The following is a 23381-nucleotide window of genomic DNA, read 5'->3' as shown; positions in this document are numbered from 1 at the left end:
ATTCCTGCTTTGTTTTTAAAAACTGATTATTTTCATTTGTGGTTTTTCTTGAAAAATGTTTTTTGGTAGTAAAGAAATTATCAGGATTAAACACTTTTCAAGCTCGCGATAACGACGCTTTCTACCACCTAATAGATGAGATGAAGCTGCAGATTCATGGTTACCGTTGTAAACTGGGCAGGCCCCTCTTGCAGGGTCACTTAAAATTACAACGACAGTCCCTTTAATAACAAATTCAGGTATAAAGATAGTTCAAACAAAAATTAGTTTCGTGAAATTTTCCTGTAATAACTTTTAGCGTTTAACTCTTCCTATGAAAGTCGGCCATTTTAAATCATTTAAAAAATTTGGCGGGTTTTTCTTTCCGAATTTCAACTATTTTCGAATTTATTTTCCAATTTTGATGGATTCATAAAACTTTACTGGGGTTGTGTGAGGTCCCACACAAAATTTGTGCCCGATCGGTTCAGCCGTTTGACGTTTTTCGGTTAACAGACAAACAAACAAACAAACAGACAGACAGAAAAGTAAATATTTATAGATATAGATTAATAAAAACCAACCTTACTTAATATGTCTCCAATTATTTTCATCAATTAGTTTCAAAATAGATTTGAGGCTTATGATGATGTTCTAAAATGATGTTGAAGAACTACAAGGCTGAAGGGGGTTTAATATTTCTATGAAGCCCTAGACAGCCAGCTCATCCCCCCCCCCCTCGTCAAAAAATACAAAAGATAAAATAAAACCAATATGCATATACAGGCTTACCCACAAAGAATGAGACTTCAGAGACGACTGTACGGAATTTGTACTGGTTGTTTTCTTATATTAAAGACTACATTCAATGCATTGCATAAGTCTAATTTTAAACTGGGATCGTCATATTAGAAGTGTTTAAAGCAGGCGCGCAACTAGGGCCTAGCCTGACTAAGGGGGGGCATGCCCCTCCTTTAAGAGGGCTTGCACGCCTCCCCCCCCCCCCGGGAAAGAAGTCCACCATGTTTTTCAATTTAGCGATTCATGAATTCCTGGGAAAGGGGGTTTATTAAGTATTTTTAGATATTTTAACTATCAGTTCTGCCACTTATTATGATATTGCTTTAATACTGTAGTACAACTATTCAATTAATCCTACACATGTTCACCGCAAATATTGTGTGATGTGTCATATGAAAAAAAATATTTTTCATATGTAAAATCAAGATTTTTTTATGAGTACAATGTACATATTTGATTTATGGATGAATAATGAATCTATATTTATGTAAACTGTAAAAACCAGAATAGATTTCTTTTTTTATTTCATATCAGATGTGTTGATCTTGATCTTACTGAATATCCGGTTGGTTGCGGTTAGGTTTTTTATTGTTTGAGTATAATACTCATTTTTCTTGCCCCTCCCCCCTAAAAATGTTGGGGGGGGGGGCGAAATGTTTCACTATTGCCCCCCCTTAACAAATTATCTAGTTGCGCGCCTGGTTTCAAGTACTCTTTACAGTCTCATCCTTTGTGGGCAACCCTGTATTAATTAGGGATTGTTCAGATAATTAAGCTGAAGTCAAGTACGGTATCAATTTTAGACGTTATGTATTTTTCCAAAGTCATTTTCCCAAGGGCGACTTTCCAAGTGACAATTTAACGAAGGGCAACTTCCCAAATGTGCAATTTCCCAAGCAGCAGCTTCCCAAAGGTTAGGTTAGACCTTCTGAGGCACCGCAAGCTGTAAGTAAAGGGGGCCGAGCGCTGCGGCTAGAAAAATACTAGGGGCCGAGCGATGCGGCTAGGGTAGGCTTTGTTGCCGCTTGGGTTTAGTTGCACAGTTGGGAAGTTGCCACTTGGGAAAATACCCTTCATGGGAAAATACCTAACTTCCAATTTTAAATTCTTTTTGATAAGTTACACTTATTTTTTGTCTAATACATGTAATATTAAAAAATGGAAGTTTTATGAATGCATTGTGTAGGGTACGGAGAATTTTTAGAGGGCTGGTAGGTGTCATTAAACATCTAAATCCATTTCTAAACATGCGTTTTCGAAAAATAATACCATTTTTGGCTCTAGCGTCGATCTTAAAAGGAGTTCAATTGGATCAAAGAAGTTTTTCAGCCATAAATAATAAATATTTTTTTACTCTCATACAGATTAAAGAAAATAATTTAACGACAAAGTCAGAATAATTTTAGTCAATATGTCACATTTAAAGCTAAACTTTTTCAATACGGAAACATCTAAATGAATTGGATTTCCGGGATATCCATTTCAATTTTTGAAACTCCCCAAAACACAAACAAATGTACTCTATATAGTTCAGGAATGGACTAGCTGAAGTGCCCGGCGTTCCAGTAGAATTTTTTTAAAATCAAACTTTGAAAGAAAAAAATTTGGATTTTTGAAGAAAACAAAATCGAAAAACAAAAATTACGATAAAAAATTTCGAATTTTTTTTTAGTCTATGTCAACCCCGGGGTACTCAAGGGTTCTCTAAAAAAAATGTCAGCCCATTCGGTACAGCCGTTTGGCCGGCTATGGGGAACATATATACGAATGTCTTGTTGTATTATATAAAAATAGATGTAGATTAAAAGCTTTCTAATAAGTATTTCCCCTTAAAAGTCCCCCCCCCCTTTTCAGAATCACATTTTTTCTCCAAATCCACAACTTAAAAACAGGTATATTTTACAGGTTGTTTCTGAAGCCCGCGCAAACTTCGACGAAGTTTGCTGTGGCTGGGGGGGGGGGGGTTGTGCAGAGCCCCCAGGCAAAGACAATTTTTGGATTTTTCTAGTATTGGAGCATTTTGGTGCCCTAAAAAGTTAAACTTCAAGGTTCAAAGTGCCCCCTGAGTTTTTTAAAACATTTCTGATACTGTTTTTTTTTTATTCCTTCCCTCTTCCCCCTTTTCCCTTTCCCCTTCCCCCTTTTAACTTTCTTCTTACCCCTTTTTCCTTCCCTTAAGCCTCTTTTCCCTTCCCTTTTCCCCTTTTTCCCTTCCCTTTTCTTCCCTTCCCCCTTTTTAAATTTTTCTTCAATTTTTCCCCAAAACCCAATGAAAGCTCATATTTTTTGGCAAACAGAAAGTTATACATCCCCGAACTGCGATTCTCAAAAAAAAAACAGCCACGTTATACAAAAGATAAACATATCTTTATATTAAGTTTTACATTGAAATAATAATGATTCATTTTAATGTAAACAGCAAAACATATTTTTCCCCAAAAATAAATTCAATCTTTCCTCTAAAATGGCTTATTTTTAAATACATTATGAAAAATAAAAAATATGTACCATAATAACTCTATGTTCAAAGGGTAAACGAAAATTTGCATTACTTAGGGAGAAAATGCAAAATGGAATTTTTTGTGTAAATCTGTAACGCTCATGTAATTTCAATTAATTGTGATTTTTCTCTTCTTTTTTCTCATTTTTTCTTATTCTTTAAACTCCCCCAAACTATTTGTCTCAGTGCCCACCAAGGAACTATACGTATAATTATGTAAAATCTTCATTGTAAAATATAAAGCAGTTTAACAACTGAACACACAATTCATTGATCTTTAATAAACTTCTTAAATTTTTTAAAGGTATCATCTTTCACGTAATGCCGCTAGATTTTTGAAATTATAATTTGACATGCACATAATTTATCATTTAAAAACGTAATAATTGCCGGAAGGGTCAAATGTAGAAGCTAATATGTGGCATGGAAGGGGAAAATATTGTGGCTTATGGCCGCCTGCCTTCCCCCGCTCATAAGAGAACATTATCACCATTACTACTCTACCCTTTCTCCGTTACTAACCTTAAAGTGTAATCTTCTTTCTGACCGAAATTCAGCCCCGTCCTCTCATGGTTATTCTGAATTTCAGCACCGTCCTCTCATCGTTGTTCTGAATTTCAGCTCCGTCCTTTCATAGTTATTTTGAATTTAAGCTCCGTCCTTTCATAGTTATTCTGAATTTCAGCTCTGTCCTTTCATAGTTATTCTGAATTTCCACTCTGTCCTTTCATAGTTATTCTAAATATAAGCCCCGTCCTCTCATAGATTCTGAATTTCAGCTCCGTCCTTTCATAAATATTCTGAAATTCAGATCCGCCCTTTCATAAATATTCTGAGACTCAGCTAGGTCCTGTCAGTTATTCTAAAATTCAGCCCGTCCTTTCATAAATATTCTAAAATTCAGCCCGTCCTTTCATAAATATTCTGAGATTCAGCCCCGTCCTGTCAGTTATTCTAAAATTCAGCCCGTCCTTTCGTAAACATTTTGAAATTCAGCCCGGTCCTCTCATAGTTATTCTGAAATTCGGCCCTTCTTCACATTCTTTGGAAACCCCACATGAATGTATAACATATTCCGGAGTACGTTTCTTGTATGAACAAACAACGTCTTTATGACGTATTTTGGGGGACGATAATTCAACCGATCGGTGTCTCACGTTAGTTGTTTTCTGATAAGATAATTAGGATTGTATTACATCCGTCAAACGACACAGTCGTCCTACGATACTTCGGACCTATACCGCACGTGGTTTTTCAGCAGCTTCAAGCTGCTGTTGGTCGAACCTACAAACGTTGTGCATCCGACCTACTACAGTTGTGCATCCGACTTACAAAATTTGTGCATCCGATCTATAAAAGTTCTGCATCCGACCTACAAAAGTTGTGCATCCGACCTACAAAAGTTGTGCATCCGACCTACAAAAGTTGTGCATCCGACCTACAAAATCTGTGCATCCGATTTACAAGAGTGTGCATCTGACCTACGTAAATTTGTTGTGCAACCGGAGCATCGGTACTTCTGGTGGCACTGTCAACTGAGTCAACTTCATACTGACATCTGCAGTTCCTGACCATGGGTCGGATTAACAAAACTGTATGTACATCCGACCTACAGCTATCTTAGATCCGATGTTGTGTAGGTCTGAAGTATCTTAGGACGGAAGTACTGTAGGACGGGAATGCTGTAGGACATAAGTAACATTACAATAACGAGGACGCACACAGTCGGAGACGTTATCTGGTCGACCATTGTAGTGTTGAGAGGAAATTCTTTACGAGGACAGTTCCTAACTTAAAGATTTTTCTAAAGCAAGGATCGATTCCGAACTTCTGATCAGTGTGATTATCAAGACGCATCTTGCTGAAAAAATAGAAAACCAAATAAAAAGAATATTCTTCTAGTTTAAGTACGTCAATTTCTCATTTTCACAATTCACAAACTTGACAAATAAACTTTAATGAATATTTTTTATTTACACTGATCAGCCAATTATATCGCTAACAATATAAAAGATGATTTACATCACAATTCAAGTGTACAGAATAACCATAAAAGTAAAATGTAACTATATATATATATTTATTATATGTGTATGTACTATGTATAACTGGCATCCTTATCCCAAGCAGTTTACAATAATGAACTATTGATAAATGTGGTTAATGTTTCCGGATCCTGAGCATAACCAGCAGTTCTCTGCACTAAATGTAAGGTTCTGCAATTGTACAACAAAGTTACATTTTTAATCAACATATTAAATCCCTCTCCTCCTTAAAAAGCTCCATTTATAGCTTAAAACGGGGTAAACACGCAAAAAATTCAAATTTTCATTAAAAAAGCTTTCGAAAAATGTATTTGACCAGATCTGTATGTAGTCACGGTTCCTAAACCCAGCAATCAGAACACAGATAGAATAAACATAATGCAAGGTGCACTTATCACAACAGAGAACCTTCAAGCGGTATTCTCCTCGGCATCCATCGGAGACGGAGGAGGGTTCTCCTGTCGAAGACGCGGAGACACAGCAGGAGATACATTCTGAGTCTGAATCACAGGTCCTGGGCTAGTGGAGATAGAATAGGGGACACCGGGTTTAGCAAATTTTTCCGGTCTAGGAAAACCGTGACGTAGATCATCCTGCGGGGGACGAGGTGGAAGGGAACGAGCTCCACCTATCGGCGAGAATCCTGATTGTCCGGTTGGAAATCTGGCAAGAGCGGCAGGAGGGGTGAATGTGTCCGTCTGCTGCTGTGAGTGCGGGCATGGCCCACCGGATTCTCGTCTCTCCCCGTAGTTGAGACCCGGAGATAAAGGTCTAGAGAGGGTTGGAGACGGAGAAGGAGCTGGGGGTTGCCCCGGGAATGGTCCCGGTATAGGACTGGAGAGGGTTCTGTTCCTATGAACCGAAGATAGAGGATGGCCTCCTCCGCTCAACATCATCTCATTAACAACCCTCTCCTCTTCCATCTCCAAGCTAGACTCGGACTCAGAGAGGTGCCTGCACAGAGCTTCCCTTCTCTCCATCTCAAGTTGAAGTTTTCTCTGAAGGCGTAGATTCTCCTCACGAATATGTTTCTCCTCCTGAGAATATTCCCGCATTTTCTTCTGATTATTGAGCTCCGCAACACTCAGATTCTGCTTGAGCCTGGCAACCTCCTGCCTCAGCTGATGAATATTGTTGGCAAGGTTTGCCGCAGTATCTCCGTTCTTGTTATTAACCTCTCTAGGGGACGGAGGTTCAGATATAGGCTGATCAAGTTTAATCTGGAGATTACGCTTCTCCGACTCTAGTTTATCCATCCGCTTCCATAGTCTGTTGACCAGAGCTAGAATATTAATTAGATTGAAATAAGAAACTACGTTATGGATTAGTTTTTATGCACATCATGCACTGATAAATTTTCAGTATGAATTCGAATATTTTGAATTTTAATTTTAATTAAATAAATAAAAAAAAACGTCATTTCAGTACTTTTGATGGATATATTATATTTAAAGTTTTAAGTAACCAAAAAACACAAGGAATAATGGAACTACAGTGATGTAATAGGGCAGGCCTGAAACCAGTTTTAATGTAAACAAGATAGATAGTGTTTGCAACGCACAGTGCCCAGACCCCTAGAATTCCGAGACTTTTTTACAATCTTCTTCAAATTTACATTAAATCTAGTACTCTAGCAGTCCCATGACGTCACATTATAATTATAACCCCTGTCGTCCTCTCCTATATTATATTAGTCATTGAGAAAAATAAGGATTGACAGTACCTTCTTGCTCCTGCTCCAGTGTATTCTCAAGCTGAACCTTCTCCCTCCTCAGTTGATCCAGAGTTGTCTGTTTAGACAGAGTTTCCGTTTCAAGCTTCTCTATCTTCCTCATCAGCTTGTTGACCAGGCACTCCTGCTCCTGCTCCAGGGTCTGCTCCAGCTGAACCTTCTCCTGCCTCAGCTGGTTCAACTTCCTGGACAGATCATTGGTCAGCATTTCCTCCTCCTGCTCGTAGTTGAGGGCCAGGCTCTCCTTTTCCTTCTTTAACGCTTGTATCTTCTTGAGGAGTGTGTTGGAGATGAACTCCTCCTCCTGCTCCGCCTTGGCTTGGATATGAACTGATGCTTGTCTCAGGGCCTTGTTCTCCTCCTAAACAGTAAACATAATGTTTTGAATTCTCCGATTAAAAAAATATCTAGTTCTTGGACTGTTAAAAAGAATAAAAATTACCCTTAATGTTAGTTTGATAAATCTTTAAAATTTAGATCAAGAAATTAAATATTCTTCCATATGCATTAGTAAGAAATAAGAGAATTAAAATCATAATTAATTCATAGTTTTATTGATTTCATTATTATTTTATCCCCCACGGTTGGTTATTTCGTTGAACAGGAGATTAAACGATAAATTACTACTTAACCGGGCGTTTTCATGAGGATAATTAAATTGAGGGGAAAACCACTTAGCCGAGGGCCTCCAAGACCTTTTTGGGGTTCTAAACCTCACGAGTAGTAATTAATAGTTATAATTTCTTGATCTAAATCTTGAATTAAATCTGTATGGATCACAGAGGGAGGATAAGTAATTATCCTCCCTGTAAATAGGGAGGATAAGTAATTATCCTCCCTGGAATTAAAAAAGGAGGGAATTTAAGGTTGGTTATTTCGTTGAACAGGAGATTAAATAAATAATCTCGGGATTCTAAAACCGGTTAATTTTGCCTCCTATCTTGTACTTTAATACTTTTATGCATATATTTTTATAATTAAAGAGTGACTATAGAATTTCACTTTTGTTTGTCCCTCTATTCTTTCTTAAATGGATCACCAGGAATAAAAGAAATATTAACTAAAAGTAACTTCATGAAATTTTAATTCTGTCTCAAACATTTATGTAAATGCAAGAAAGTCCGGAAAATTTTTTTTACATCTTATTCTGTAAATGATAACATTTAAGAAAAGATAAGGATCTTGGAAATCCCGGACCTCCATATTATAATCACCTTTAGACTTTTATCAAATTCAGACTCAAATCGTGTTGTCGATATTTTGGATTGTAATAGAAAAACTCGTGACTAACTCAAAATAAAATGATAAGATTTTTAAATGTACCTGGAGTGATTTAACCCTGAGCTTGTATGTCTCCAGTTCTACATTGAGAACTCTATTCTGCTGCTGGAGAGACTCAATCCGTTTATGCAACTGCTCCCTGCTGACAGGGCTGGGGGGCTGGAACCCAACCCCATCAAGGCTCCCGGTATCGCTTTCGCTGGCAGAATCTGCCATACCGGGCAGTTTATATCTGAAATATTTCAGCTCTGTTATAATATTTACATTTGTAAAAATATAAGCGTAGAACATATTTACAAATAATTTCACGGTTTTTAATAATATTGCTGGTTACAGATATATGTAGTTGAATACAGTTTAATGTAGAAATAGAATTCTGATATTCTAATTTGGAAACGTACTTCCATCGTTTTTACACTGAAAAATTTCGTTTATGTGCACTAGCGTTATCAGATTTTTGGTTATAATAAATATTTCTTTATATCTCAAGATAGAACGCTGACCTTAAAGGGACAGTAACATAATTTCTTTATATCTCAAGATTGAACGCTGGGACAGTAACATAGTTTCTTTATATCTCAAGATAGAACGTTGACCTTAAAGGGACAGTAACATAATTTCAAGGGGCCATTCATCTTTAAAGTGGCATATCCGATACACAAGGGTACCCTTTAAATATTTATCTGGGTAACAATGAGAAGATATTGTGGATTCCTATCTACAAGGGACATGATTAGTCAACTCCTCCTTTTCTCTGCTGCTTAAATCTCCAATCCGCTTTCATTGAGAGAAAATTATCAGTTTTCAAGACTCATATACAAGGATATCTCCATCATTTATGTTCAGTGAATCGGTTAAAAGGTTAAAGGATACCGTTGTGAATCGGTCATTTAACTTATTATAAGGTATGACACTTAGAATTACGTCGACAGTCTCTTTAATACAAGAGAATCTGGGACCGGGCAAACTTCAAAAAGTGAGCAGTCAAGTTGAAGAGTAATATCATACGAAGAAAATCAAGATAACAAAGTTTAAGCTGCCGTAAACGTAAAACAAAATCGAAAAAAATTTCCTTTATGCATTACAATTTGGATGGGGAATTTTACTTGGACAGGACTTAAGAATTTGTAAAATGTAAAAAACTAACATTTACAGTTCAGAGAAACCCTTTGCGTTTAAATGGTAATCAAAAGTTTAGATAAATAGAAATGGCAGGTTTTTAAATAACTACAGAATAGATTTCGGCATTTAAATCATTTTCGCGAACTACTTCAATGGTTTCGAGATGTAAAATATAATTTTATTTAATTCTAGATAAAGAGAAGGGGGAATAAACCCACTGAAACCTTTTTAAATCCATGAAATGTGCAAATATTTAGGATTCTCAAAATACTTTAATTGATAAATCTTTGCAGACATTTTCATAGATTTAACAGTTACAAATTATAAAATCCTTAAAATATTTCTAATTAATAGTGGACCCCATCCCGATTGGAAGTTGTTTAGCTTAAAATATTCTTTTAGTCGAGATGCTTTAAAAATAAATATGAAAAAGAATCGTGGAAGGTTTCAAAAACAGATTGGATTTAAAAACAAATCGAACCATTTTTAGCTTTGGACAACGCAAAAGAGAATGTAGGGCTTACGGTATTTAAGAAAAATTATAAGGCGTTATTTGATATGTTTGTTCCTCATATAAGTTTTCTTTCAGACAAATTTGATCGTTATTTTTATCTTTACTGCGCATAAGAACATGAAGCTGAGGAGGTTGAAACTTCAGTAGTTTAAAGCACTAATCTACCATAATCTCGATATCCACTATGGTAACTTTAAAATTTAGAAAATAAGTGCTTCATTCCTTAATTTTAGTTATCCACGAGATATCCAAGAAAAAAAGATACAATAAGGTTCTTGATCCAGGGATTAACATTTATCAACGTTTAAGTGTTGAGCTCTGATTCTAAAAAAGACTTACGTACAGGGTTTACCTAGCATCTAAAATCTGAGAGAAAACAAAAATTTAAATTTCAAGTCAGAGCCCCAGATATTTAAAGTAGAGGAAAAATGGAATCCATAATATAATTTTTTTTACAATCCCGTGATGAATTTTACTTCGAGATTTTCAAGTTAAAGTTCAGATCAGATGAAATTGAAAAATTACAACAACAAAAAGGTTTAGTAGTTTCAGATTTTTTTAAAATGTCTAATTGTGATGTATGGAGAGGTGTGGGCTATAAAGTTTGATTCAATATGACTTCACTCTTTGATTAGATAATTTCTTCTAAATAAATTACTGCTATCTATCACTCAAAGAAAAATCTTCTGTCGACTGAAAAAGAGCCAAAACTTCGGGTTCTGGATTATCACAAAATAAGGTTATTCCACTGATGTAGTTTGCCGGGATACGGAGATGAGAAGTTGGCGTTATACTTTCGGATTCAGGATGGTTTAGCAACATCTCCTCTCGGAGCAGGTTCACAACCTGACCCAAAACATTGAACTCTAACCATCTCTCATTAAACCCGGATCCTGGTAGGCTCGAGATCAGAGGAGTTAGATCTGTATCACTATTGAACCTGGATAGAACATCCTCTCTCCGAATAAGGATTTGTGACGGAGAATTTAATTGTGGTATCAGTATACTCTCCGGAACCACTTCAAGTGGATTGTTTAGTAAGATATCCCTACCAATAACCCCCCAGATCATCTGGTGATGCCATGCATCCGCAATTTGCATCCCAGGGGCTGTAGGAGCACGTTGAACGTTTAGCGTTGCAACTGGTATACAACCTCTAGATATCCACGTAGCTATCCAGGTACATAGAGAAGTTTTAAGTCCATGCATTGGAAAGAATCTTCCTTTGATTCTATCCCCACAGATATGTCGCATACCCGCCAGTAGATCACTATGATTACAACCTGCCTCTGATCTTGATAATAAATAGTCTGGGAGATCACTTTTTAATCGTCGGAGACGTGTATTTACAGCCTTACACACCTCGACGGGTTCAACATTTATATTCATAGCAATAAGCACGTTCATTAAAGCAGTAGCTCCACAAGCTGAGGTTCCGAGCTGAGAAACATGGTTTTTAATCGCATCTTTCTCACTCCACACCAGTGCACGTGGGAAGGTCTGAGATCGTTTCAATTTTTCTCTAATTGTTAAACTATTCAGGGCTTCAAGGATACCTTTGTTCTCTGAACCAAAGAGAAAAGCTTCACGTTGTAATAATCTGTTTCCACACAGCATAATCTTGTCTTCTTCTGTTGAACTATCAGCTGCTAGACAGGCGGATATGCTGCTGTTTAATGATTTTGATCTAGGTACGTTGAGTAGTGTAACATCATCCACGGGACTAGTGAGAGGAACAGATCTAACTGCAGTTACGGGATGCTGAGGAAAGGAACTGGAACTCTGGAGAGGAGCTACATCCTTCTCCATGTCGCAAGATAAACACGGTGGAGGAACAGTCTCCAAACTTTGTTTCCAACTATCAGAAAGATTATTATTATTTTGAAAGTTTACTTCTCTAGGCTGTAAAGATCTTGTTTTGATTTCTTTGGAAGTAGTGAGTAAGAATGGTTGAGAGGGAGAAGGATCCGGAGATTCGGATCCTCTTCCCGTGCACTCTCTTAAACTACTCTGACTAGTCCGACGAGAACTCGTACGTTTCGGAGATATTGTTTCACTAAGAGAACTAAATGTAGCTTCAGGTAACAGTCTAGGAGGACTACGAGAAGGTAAGGGAACAAGACTAGGATGGGAAGGAAGTGGAGCAAGGTTTGGAAGAAGAGGAGCACGAATAAGAGCGTTCTTAGAAACTAACTCTTCCTCGGGTCCTTGTCCACTATCACTACTTCTCTCACTATCATCTGAACCGGGGTCAAAGTCAAGTTCAAGGAAGTCCTGCTCCTCCGGGGAGTCAGGTCTGACCGGCAGGTTTAACAGCTGGTCCTGGAGCAGAGCAGCTACTCCAGTAGATAGGTTGGATTGACCAGCTCCTGATACTCCTAAACATTTATTTTATAAAGACAAGGACTAGATATAATCAAGGGAGGGAGGGCACATAAGTCAAACTATAGTAAGACCCGTTAAACTGTTAAATAAGAAGACAACAGGTAGGCTCAAGTTATGAGTTTTGATAGTCCAAAGTACATTGGGGGGGGTCCAAAAATCGTTCTCTAGGAATATACCGAACGAGTTTAAAGGAGAGAATTATATCTTGATTAAATACCTGGAAGTGATTCTCCGTCGCTACCACTGTCCAGACGAAAGAAACTAGTCGGAAGATCGGCAGATAGATATGCTGTCCCACCCTTGTATGTATATATATAACAATCATCCTCGATAGGTTCAAGATTATCCAAAGATTCAAACTCTAAATCATCAAATTTAGCACTCATTGATACACTAGAATTAGATATACTGGGTAAACTGCTTGTATTGCTGTGTATAGGTTGAGTAGAGAGGATTGGGATATCTCTAGATTCTAAAGGGGATTGCTCCCATCCTGAGGATTCTGTTGTACTCCGACCAATCCAATCTCGAGAATCCGATCTTTGATCCCAATCCTCAACAGAGTTTCTCTCCCTACTATTGTAAAGTTTAGGAAAATTATCTAGATTAGCGTCCTGATTTATAAACATAACGTTATCACTTGAACTAGTTCTATCCAATCCACGAGTTCTTTTATACACAGGACTTCCGTGTTTACTAGTGTAATCTTTAACATAGGATTCTCCGGTTTTAGGACTTTTCCTGGATCCGTTACTTTTCTCCTTGGGCTTCACGTTAACCTTAGGACGGGCTCCGCCATATGGTGCGGAGGAAGGGTCCGGATTTAATCTTCCTGCTCCGGACTCCGGGGGATCAGGATCAGGGTTCCCCATCATTATTTTCTCTGAAATATTTTAAATAGTTAAAAATATCTCATAAAGACTATCCAAACCGGGACACTTTTACTATCTTAAGATAATATCTTGTTAACATCTACTATATTGCGAATAAATAATTGAAAAAATTCATAAATATGCTATGGATATATTTAACCTAGCAGAATTGTCAATGAAGTCAATTACGTAGAAAGTAAAACAGCTCGAATCAATTAAATTTTGCTGGATCCTTCCTTCTTTTCCTCGCCGAATAATATGTTTGGTTTGGATTGGAATTGGATTAAATAAGGATAAAATGAAGACGACATTTACAAATAATGCGTAATTCAATCCTAAAAGGTCCTTAATGAGAGACGTTGCTTGTTTAATTTATTTTAATTAAAATTTGTTAAAGTTACGAATAAAAATATATTAAAATAGTTCATAGTTATTAATTTCTGTGATATATTTTTACATTCTTTAATTTTTTTATGCCGAGAAATAATAATTTACTCAATCCAGTGAATCCAGACCAATGGTTTGGTTTATCATTCTAGTCTAATCTCATATTTATTCCTCCCAAGTGTTCACAAGATAGGTTTGGAAGAACATTTTTAACTGAGTTTCAAACTCCTTCATTCTCAAATCATTTTGTTTGCCTAGGACGGATTCTAAACTCCCCGTCTCCGAGTGCTGGGACGGATTTACTCCGAGGAATGAGTATCCAGACAGGGATGAGATAATCTCCTCGTAGATATAACAGGACATTACTGAATGGTTGTAAGATATCTCTGGTTCAAGGTTTAGTTTAGATATACTCTCAGCAACTACTAGAAGAGTCTGCAGAGCACACCTAGATATTAATAATAAAAAAGTAATAATAACTTTATAATTCATATTAAAGGGACTGAAGGCATAATTTCAAGTGACCCTTCATTCTCGACGACTCACAAAGGTACCCTTCAAACATTTATCAAGCAATAATTAATGAGTTATTCTTGTTATTTCATATAAAAATTAACAAATAAATTACGGTTCTTTGCAAAAGTGACTTACGGATTTATGCAGCAGAGACATTAAAGTAAATTAAGTAAATGACGGAAAACCAACAATATCTTCCTCACTGTTAATCCGACCAAGGACTAAAGAGTACCGTTGTGAATCGGATATATGGCATTTTAAATACGTCGACAGTTCCTTCAAAAACGTTCAAACCTTGGGAATCCAATACTGTCCAAAGATGAGTCTCTGGCTGCCCTGGATGCCTTGAAGTACTGGTTGAGAAGATGAAGAGATTCCTCCTTCATCCTAGGTTCCAGATACCGAGCTTGCCTTTAAATAAACTCTCTTTCAAACTTTTATTTTACAGAAACATATCATAAATATGGATATATACGTAATAAAATATACAAATATTTACAAAATGCTTCTCGCATTTTACTCTCTATTTCATAGTAAATTTCGACTAGTAACATTTTTTAAAAATTCTGAGATCTGGATTTTGGCATAGAAGCGTTTGGTTCTGACATAAAGAATTTTTTAAATATAAGACTTCTCGCATGCATAGAAAAATACTTTAAATAAACAACATTACGTAATTACATGAATACTGCTTTCATACAGGGTTGATAAAAAGTTTGATGAGTTGATATTCTTATGGGTAATAAGAATGTAAAAAAACTCTTCTTCCTTGATCTTATTCATCAATACCTCTTTCGGGCACAAGCAATTTTTCTGTTCTTTACCTACGGAAAAATATACCTCCATAGATTTTATTAACCCGAAATTTTTTTATCCATCCTTTCTTCACCCCGAATGGCAAGAATGAAAGAAAAACTATATTATTATACCTTAAAAACTATATTATTATACCTTAAAAACTATATTATTATACCTTAAAAACTATATTATTATACCTTAAAAACTATATTATTATACCTTAAAAACTATATTATTATACCTTAAAAACTATATTATTATACCTTAAAAACTATATTATTATACCTTAAAAACTATATTATTATACCTTAAAAACTATATTATTATACCTTAAAAACNATACTCAAGTAATATAACATTCTTGGATCATACTCAAGTAATATAACATTCTTGGATCATAATCAAGAAATATAACATTCTTGGATCATACTCAAGTAATCTAACATTCTTGGATCATACTCAAGTAATATAACATTCTTAGATCATACTCAAGAAATATAACATTCTTGGACCATACTCAAGAAATATAACATTCTTGGACCATACTCAAGAAATATAACATTCTTGGACCATACTCAAGAAATATGACACTAAGAAATATCATACTAAGGAAATATAGCATCCTTGGATCATACTCTAGAACAATGACATTATTGGATCACACCTTAGAAAGAACGAAAACTTTTAAAAAATTGTTCTTCTTTAATTTTGTAATCACTACTAGCTCATGGGAACCCAGCTTTGCATGCAAACCAAACTTTCTTTATTAAAGACAGCTAACTTAATTAAAAAATTTTAAACCTAGCTAAGAACATTACCGTAGTTTACCCGTTTTCTCCAATCAAATCGGTCAATGGGTTCAAGAGTTATGATCGGACAAACAAACAAATAGAGCCTACTACTTTGAATATACAGATACACAAGGCTGTAGGTTAATCTAAATCTATTTACATTAACTCCCTTCATGTCAGACTTGTCTTTTTTATAATATTATAACTGGACCAGAAAATTTAAATATTTTGATAGGTTGCACAACAATGACAGGTGAGTTACCTTATCTCATCATCTACTTGATAAATAATTCCATAACTATGAAGAGATTCAAGGATAATATTCCTCTTTCCCTGTTTCCTGGTGTCCGAGTAGGCGTAGCTCCAGACAGCTCCTAGTCAATAGTAATTAGTAAAAGAAATTGAGTTTTTGCTACAAAATTTAATTTGCTAATCCTTATATCTTTGCAACTCGATGTCGTAGACCTTTTATATTTCAAGCTATGATTTCTGCTAGATCAAATAATATAAGTTTGAAATATCAAAGGTTTTAACCATCAGGTTTGCAGGATATAGGGATTAGTACATTTGAGTTTGTGGCAAAGATTCAATTCCTTTATCAATTTATCTTAATTAGGTTCCATTATCATGATATTAATGGAAGATGCATCATTCTCTTTAGAAATTAATTCACTCCCTAAGTTCTTCGAATTTTTAGCAGACAAGACAAAGAAAAATTTGAATGTATTTGTTGGTTATCTGAAAATATTTAGATACATAAAAACTTTGAAGTTTACAATCTGTAGACTGTAGGTGACAAGAAAATTTTTTTTTTTTCTGAAATCTAAATCATAAACTTTCCTGATCGTTATTTCGTTAATTGTTGAAGTTTAACTTTAAAGCTAAAATCAAATTCTAAATAATCACTTATGTTTTAACACTTCCCCCCCCCCCCCCCCCCCCTATGACTTGAAACAACAATTGCATGTTTAATTTACAATGAGTAAATCCTGTAAATATTTGGATTAATTAAAACGCTGCCATGAATACTTTGAAATAGAATGTTTATGAAATTAGAGAATTTTTTGAGAATATGTATGGAAGCACAATGAATGTTAGTACATTCAATCTCAATTCTTTTAAAATCATTCCTATGTAAACAATTTTTATTTGACCTATTTTAAAATATTTTAAAGTATCTATACTCTGGGTATGAAATTAATATAATAATAATAAAAGTAATACTTTAGATAAGATTAGTTCAGCTTAAGACAGAAATAACATTTATTAGCAATATATTTGTAGGTCATAAATTACTATGCAGGAGGACATGTTGATCTGATGCAGGTTGGAGAACTACTGGATCCCGTATTTTCTAATTTTCCTTCCATGATTCCTAGTTCGGATTTAAGGAGAAAATAGATCCTCTACATTATCCTTAATTTCTTATAGGTTAAAATACATAATTTTTTTTATATTTTTGAAAGGCAGAAGACTAAAAATTGGCCTTTTCTGTTTTGGATATTATCACAGCCAAGCACCAAATGTTCAGAATGTTTTAAAATTCATGAAATCATCCAAGTCAAAAATATTCTTATCTACCTTTATAAATCAAGCTTATCGATCTTTCTTCCAACAAAAATGGGAGAAATCAAAAGCTCATTTATTAGACCACATAAATCTAGTCTGCTATGAAAGGTTGCATCAATTTTCAAGACTGGGGTGACTTTGAGGTCTTGCAACACCTTGGCTTTTAATTTTACCGAACTAACTCATACTTTTTTTGTAGCCATAGACACTGTCTACTCGTTATGTACATTTCAGAACTTATAAAAAACTTACTTAAAGCTTTAGTTTTTAAGCAATTGGCAAAATTCTCATCGAATTTTTGTGTGATAGCGGTGATACCCAATGGCTCTGGACTGGACACATACCTGGAATTTTAGGAGTTTCTCGAATGTTCAAGCTACTGCTTGATTCTAGTTTATGCTTAACTTCATTCCAAGCTTTGGGTTTCAATCTGTTCACATCTCCGACCCAGCATACAGTATCTGTAGTAACCTGGAGATCTGAACCCGTCTCAAAGCCGGGGAACTGTTTAGATTCACTCCCAAGACTGCTGGGGTTGAAAATTTGAACTCCAGGTACCAATTCTAGGCATTCTGTCATCAACCTAATTAGGATTTAGTTGCTCTTACATCTGGTTTAGTTAACTCGAAAATGGAAGTAAAAATATGTTTTCCATAATATACACTATTTTTTAAGCAAAGATTTTCTAAAATTGTTTTCCCTAAGCTAAAGATTATATAAGTAAATTTTTTTTATAGAATCCACAAATCCTGGAGATGATTTTTGTTGAACAGTTTTTAACCTTTTCTTTTCGTTAATGATCCAACAAATTTTATGAAACGTTCCGATCAAGAATAAGTTTAGCACAATTAGATTCTAAACTAACATAAAATATATATCTACATGTAATAAATAAACAAAATAAATTCTGTAAAAAATATTTATCTAAGGGGATAACGTTTAACGCCCCCACAAAAAAAAGACGTTTAGTGGATACAGACAAGAAAAGTATAGATAAAAACCTCAGAGTATACTTTTACTATTAAGTTCTCAAGAATGACCTGACCTCTAACATAAATTCTAAGCTCCATACGTTGACTCAAAAACTTTTAAAGGGGGTGTGGCGTCTTCCCCCTGCACCCCCTCCCCTCTAAAAAAATAATTAGAAGGGATTTTTGACGCTCGGGGGAAAATTTAAACATTGATCAGGATAAGGCATTTTTTTAACCTTTTATGGATACTTTATACAACAAAATTTGGAAGAACTTTATTTTCAGAGACTTTTTATTTTAAGGACTTTATTTTACCAAGACTTTTTTAGTGCCAAAATTTAGGACTTTATTTACGAAAACTTTTTTTCAGAGAATTGTTTTGGCGTTTGCCGATGGGTGGGGGCTTACATAAAACTTCTCTATAGCGTTGGGGAAGAAAATGATTTTTAAAAAGGGGACTGCGGAGGTTGGGAAAAAATTGATTTTTCAATAAAAGACATATAAACCCCTGCTTTTTAGAGATAAAAAGATCTTTTACTGAACCTGGAAATGATGTTAGTATCCGTCCCAAGAGCTAGAACATGAATCTTATCCTTGGAGCCGGTGGAAACCAAACTGAGAAGAAGACAGAGTTTAAACTTAATGAGAAACCCACGAGGTGTTGACTCATTTCCGGTCAGATACGCCAGGGTTAACAGGAAACTCCAGGGAGAAGCCGACCTATCCTTGTATATTCGATACAGGGTCTCAGGAACAGAAACCGAACCTGAGCGTATAGTTCTGCAGTCTGGATCCTGGAGATGAACTAGACTTGAAACCTCAAGGAGAATACCAACCTCCTTCCCTCGTCTCTCAAATACAGGTTTGAAAACAATCTCGTAGTTTTGTCCTAGAATTGCCAGCGCTGCGTCTGTCCGAGAGAGAATGATTGTAAACGTCTGCTTGATCTGCAGTTCGTTTGATTTTGTCTCCGGGATCAACAAACCACAAACCTAGAGACGCAGAAAAAAACATATTTAATTCCACTTTTCTATCAGATGTTGGAATTTTTTTTAATAAAAAATGGTGCTTATCAAAAGAGCCAGACCTCGATATCACCAGTGGAAACTTTTAGTTTATCGATTAGTGCTGAACCCGTAAAAACACTCATGTTTGCCATCTCTCTTGACCTTTACTTAAGATATCCAGAAAGAATTGATTTAGATGTAAGACGATATAAATAAGTTGCAAACTCTTCTAAATACTAACCTTGGAACAGATATCTCTACTGCTGTATTGTTCTACAAGGATATTTCCACAGAGAAAACATTCCTGTAAAGTTCAAGGGTGAACATTAAACAATGAAATTATTGCTTTGAGAAACAAATACAAATACTAATAAAAGTTAGACTCGAAACCGTTTTTTTCAACTTTATTGTGAAAAATTTAACAACATAAAAATTCTGTACTAAAGAAATGCGATAATCTTATCCAAATAATATATTTATGATGACATTTCTCTTTAAAATCTAAATAAAACAAAGCTTTGCTTTTTAAGTAATAATATCCGTAATTCTGGAGTAAACCCTATTCCTGATTGATCTTCTCCCTCCCTGACTCTGCCATATTCCTCATCTTGACGTAGATCCCGTCCTCAGTGTTCCCACAGCAGACCGGACTAGAGCAGAGGTAGGTGGTTCTACTAACATAGTAGATCTTAGCTGATCTACCGACTAGTTTTCCATGCATAGTCATCAACTCCTGGCTAGAGGAGAACCTGAGGATGTCTCCTAAAGATTGAACTCTGGAAGAAGAACTTAAACCAAAGATCACTGGAGTTACGCAAACCTAGGATTAACGTCCAGTCCATATTTAGAATAATAATCAGACTAATATCATGGTTTAAAGTATCCCCCATACCTTGACCTAAGGTAGAAAGTTATATTTAATGACAATAATTTATAATTGCGTGAAGAAATTTTTGAATCAATTATTTTATGTTATCAGATTTTTTAATTTCCAGGTGTGCCGTATAAAGCTGGATTAACTAATACACATTGATAAAACCTCCAAAATTTGACAAATGTCAGATCGGTTTATCTAATACGAATTTCTTTGTAAAAGCGACTTGCGCATTTTTCCTACAGGAAAATAATGTAGAAATTATCAGAATTTAAAACTGTTCAAGCTAGAAAAACACGACAATATCTTCTACATTATTGATTCAAGGGTACCGTTGTATATTGTTGAGAATCCGGTTTGCCCTTTTTAAATGGAGGGTCACTTGAAATTATTATCATTTAATGAAACTTAAAAGTTTAATCAATTTATTTTGCCAATCCGCATCAAAATTGGACAATCCTGAGATTTTGAGATGATGTCTTCCGATCCACAGTACTGGGTAAACTTGTAAACTACATCCTGGAGGAGTTCAACAAACCTGCTTCGAGCAGTCTCAACAAGAACAGCTAAACCAGGGGATATGTTACAAACCTCCACAACATGAAAATAGAAGATTTGTCGGAAAGGTTTTGTATTTCCTGCTGAGATTGAGTTGAAGCTGGAGATGGTATCATTTAGACTGGAGTTGTCGGAGATCTCTGAGCTGTTGGTTGAGAAGGTTTGGATTGACCTGGATAATGAGACCAACTGTCCGGTGATATCTAAATAAGAAACCAGATCCTTGTAAAAATTACATTCTTCAACTTCTTCCATTTTTAATCTGCAAATGTATGAATAAGTAAAGTTTTTATAATTTTACCATTATGAATTAATAAGAGGTAGATATGAATTAAATATTTTACGCCAATAATCTATATATATAAATAGTTGTAATCTCTGTTTGTCAGTTTATTTGTTTCTTTGTCCGATCATAACTCAGGAACCCCTGGACCGATTTGCCTCAAATTTTGATTGGGGAACTGTAGAGACCAACGGGAATGTTCTTAGCTGGGTTTCCAAACTAATTTTGACGATGACTGTAAAAGATACACAAAAATATTTAAACGTCGAAGTTTTCAACAATAAACACCTTTACTATCTGTGAATTAGCGTTGGAGTCGGACATAAATTAGTAAAACGTTTTTTGGACCATCCCCCCCCCCATTTTTACACGCATCATATTCATATATGTATCTGTGTTGTAACAATATTGGCTATGTTTATTATAGATCTGTGGCCGTAGTGCCCCGGCGCCCGGCCCTCTAGCCTTTACCAGCCGAGAAAAATTGTTTTGAGCTTAATGGCATAAAGCAATTTTACCTCGTACAGAAATAACCATTCCTAACAGTTTTATAAAAAGGTTAAATTTCCGCTTCGTGCTTCGCTTTGTCAAGTCGTGAATGTAATTGTGTGTACAGTTGTGTACAGTTGTACTGTGAGTACTCAGTAATTTGTTCACATTAACCTTAATTATTTTTGTAGCCTATACGATGAGCGGGGGGAAGGCAGGCGGCCATGAGCCACCGTATATTTCCCCTTCCGTGCCACATATTAGCTTTTTTCTCTTCCGGCAGCCATGAGCCACCACTATTAGTGGAAACTTTTAGTTTAGCGATTAGTGCTGAACCTTGCCTCAAAAAAACAGACTCATAAAACATAGCACACCGGTCAAGGGGGGGGGGGCTAAAAGTCTGAAAGTGTACAGGAGATTACCATTTCATTTCTATGAGACTCTATGCATATAATTAATAAATCATACTGTTTTTATTAGACTTAAACAACTATTAAATGACTATGAGTTGAGAGAGTACACAAAAACAATTTCTTTTATATGGGACTAGGGGGGGTGGGGTGCAAAGTCGTCATTGCACCCCTCTTTCAGAAGAAAGGGGGGTGCACCTGCACCCTTGCACCCTTACCTGGTTACGGGCCTGTGAAAATTAATAAACTGTTCCCATCATGGTGAGCCAAATGTGCAAGCTCTCACTCTGTTAGAATGTTGCAAATTACGTCCAAATACTAAAGCTAAAAACAAACTTTAAAATTGTATAGCGAAGTTTCTAAACATTATACCTCAACGAGATCTTGAAACTATAAATGTTCGGAATATTTTCAGACGCGTAGTTTAGGGGGGCAGTACCCCTGTGCCCCGTAGACATTCACCCCTCGAGCCAGAGGCAGGCTTTACATTATTAAATAGTAAACTTACATATATATATTCAGATTTTTTACTTTTCTTATCAATCGACAATGTTACAATTTGTCCATTTTATGATTATTTCTCAAATTCTTTCTTGTAACCTTAATCTTATTTGCAATATTTTTTTCGCGGGGTTTCATTTAAAATGATTGGTAAATATGGTCATGACTAATAGTCGTTAGGGGGGTGCACACCAAAAAATTCGCCAAATGTGCACCCCCCTAGGCTAAACCTCCACTACGCGCCTGAATATTTTGTCAATTGTCATTATATGTATTTCCGTTGGAAATTCGCTAATATGTAATATCATAAAGTTTATTATCATCAGTTATAGTTGAGAATATTCCGAGGACTCCCTGTATATCTATTTATATACTTTGCATGTCTGTCTGTCTGTTTGTTTTGATCAAATAAACGTCAAAACGGCTGACCTGATAGGGCCCAAATTTTGTGTGGGACATCACGTGGCCCCGGGGAAGGTTTAAATGATCAAAATTTCAATTGCCTACAAATTCGATTTTGAAAATTTTTAAAATCCAGGAAACTTTTTTTATGAAATCCGTGAACTTTTTTTTTGGACCATACTCAAGAAATATGNAGATTCAGACCCCCCGGCCTTTAAAGGGTTAAATGTAAAATTGAAAATGAAGAAAATAAATTTTGTTATAAAACCTCGCTCTTCTGAAGCTTTTGCTGGACATGAAACAAACCCCTGTTCTATTAAATCTGTGGCCATGTCTCTCTCGGAGGGGGGGGGGGGGGGGGGGGGGGGCTATGGGGACTCAGGCCTCCCCGGGAATAGTATAATCTATGTTTTCCCTGGAAAAGAAAAAAAGTTTAGGCCCCCGCTCTGGAAAAAATCCTGTGTACGTTCCTGCTTTTAATGTTTATTGAATATGGAATTTTAACTTAATAATTCACTAAGGGGTGGAGAATGTGGCATCGATTACAATTATAATATGAAAAGTCTAAAGTACTATTTGAGCGAATTTTATGTT

General features: G+C 35.7%; 3 protein-coding genes across 6 annotated transcripts; all 3 read right to left on the bottom strand.

The window, feature by feature from the left end:
• Nucleotides 1–5229: 5229 nt before the first annotated feature.
• Nucleotides 5230–8594, bottom strand: LOC111695697 (coiled-coil domain-containing protein 6). The gene is made up of 3 exons (XM_023465106.1): nucleotides 8381–8594; nucleotides 7049–7418; nucleotides 5230–6607 (listed from the first exon to the last, which is right to left on the bottom strand). The coding sequence occupies exons 1-3, from the start codon at nucleotides 8552–8554 to the stop codon at nucleotides 5736–5738; spliced, it is 1416 nt and encodes a 471-aa protein (XP_023320874.1). The 5' UTR covers nucleotides 8555–8594; the 3' UTR covers nucleotides 5230–5735.
• A 47-nt stretch (nucleotides 8595–8641) lies between these two features.
• LOC111695696 (uncharacterized) lies at nucleotides 8642–14555 on the bottom strand. 3 transcript variants are annotated; one of them, XR_002763927.1, is made up of 4 exons: nucleotides 14429–14555; nucleotides 12577–14066; nucleotides 9263–12352; nucleotides 8642–8934 (listed from the first exon to the last, which is right to left on the bottom strand). XR_002763927.1 is itself a non-coding variant. In XM_023465105.1 (3 exons), exons 2-3 carry the CDS (start codon nucleotides 13232–13234, stop codon nucleotides 10635–10637), a joined length of 2376 nt encoding a protein of 791 aa, XP_023320873.1. In that variant the 5' UTR covers nucleotides 13235–14066; nucleotides 14429–14555; the 3' UTR covers nucleotides 8700–10634. The 3 variants fall into 3 exon arrangements, 1 of the variants encoding a protein (XP_023320873.1); XR_002763928.1 differs by having other exon boundaries at nucleotides 8642–9021; nucleotides 10451–12352; XM_023465105.1 differs by having other exon boundaries at nucleotides 8700–12352.
• Nucleotides 14556–15943: 1388 nt separating this feature from the next.
• Nucleotides 15944–20983, bottom strand: LOC111695695 (uncharacterized). Of its 2 annotated transcripts, none has more exons than XM_023465103.1 (6): nucleotides 20604–20983; nucleotides 19836–20090; nucleotides 19512–19574; nucleotides 18807–19255; nucleotides 17637–17875; nucleotides 15944–16097 (listed from the first exon to the last, which is right to left on the bottom strand). In XM_023465103.1, exons 1-6 carry the CDS (start codon nucleotides 20955–20957, stop codon nucleotides 15982–15984), a joined length of 1476 nt encoding a protein of 491 aa, XP_023320871.1. In that variant the 5' UTR covers nucleotides 20958–20983; the 3' UTR covers nucleotides 15944–15981. The 2 variants fall into 2 exon arrangements, with proteins under 2 accessions (XP_023320871.1, XP_023320872.1); XM_023465104.1 differs by lacking the exon at nucleotides 15944–16097 and adding an exon at nucleotides 16969–17098.
• Between the last annotated feature and the right edge of the window lie 2398 nt (nucleotides 20984–23381).

Source organism: Eurytemora carolleeae, unplaced genomic scaffold (assembly GCF_000591075.1).
Source record: "Eurytemora carolleeae unplaced genomic scaffold, Eaff_2.0 scaffold82, whole genome shotgun sequence".
Classification (NCBI taxonomy): Eukaryota; Metazoa; Arthropoda; class Copepoda; order Calanoida; family Temoridae; genus Eurytemora; species Eurytemora carolleeae.
Note: the sequence above shows the minus strand (reverse complement) of the source record. Positions and strands in the feature narration are given on the sequence as shown.

What these genes read in the sequence shown, in the direction of transcription:
- LOC111695697 (XM_023465106.1), bottom strand. Translation starts at nt 8,554, where the DNA reads ATGGCAGATTCTGCCAGCGAAAGCGATACCGGGAGCCTTGATGGGGTT. An exon ending in TCAGGGTTAAATCACTCCAG is followed by an intron (nt 7,419 to 8,380) that starts GTACATTTAAAA and finishes TTTACTGTTTAG; the next exon opens with GAGGAGAACAAGGCCCTGAG. An exon ending in ACTGGAGCAGGAGCAAGAAG is followed by an intron (nt 6,608 to 7,048) that starts GTACTGTCAATC and finishes TTAATATTCTAG; the next exon opens with CTCTGGTCAACAGACTATGG.
- LOC111695696 (XM_023465105.1), bottom strand. Translation starts at nt 13,234, where the DNA reads ATGATGGGGAACCCTGATCCTGATCCCCCGGAGTCCGGAGCAGGAAGA. An exon ending in CGACGGAGAATCACTTCCAG is followed by an intron (nt 12,353 to 12,576) that starts GTATTTAATCAA and finishes ATAAATGTTTAG; the next exon opens with GAGTATCAGGAGCTGGTCAA.
- LOC111695695 (XM_023465103.1), bottom strand. Translation starts at nt 20,957, where the DNA reads ATGGAAGAAGTTGAAGAATGTAATTTTTACAAGGATCTGGTTTCTTAT. An exon ending in GATACTAACATCATTTCCAG is followed by an intron (nt 17,876 to 18,806) that starts GTTCAGTAAAAG and finishes AATCCTAATTAG; the next exon opens with GTTGATGACAGAATGCCTAG. An exon ending in AGAAACTCCTAAAATTCCAG is followed by an intron (nt 16,098 to 17,636) that starts GTATGTGTCCAG and finishes ACTATTGACTAG; the next exon opens with GAGCTGTCTGGAGCTACGCC.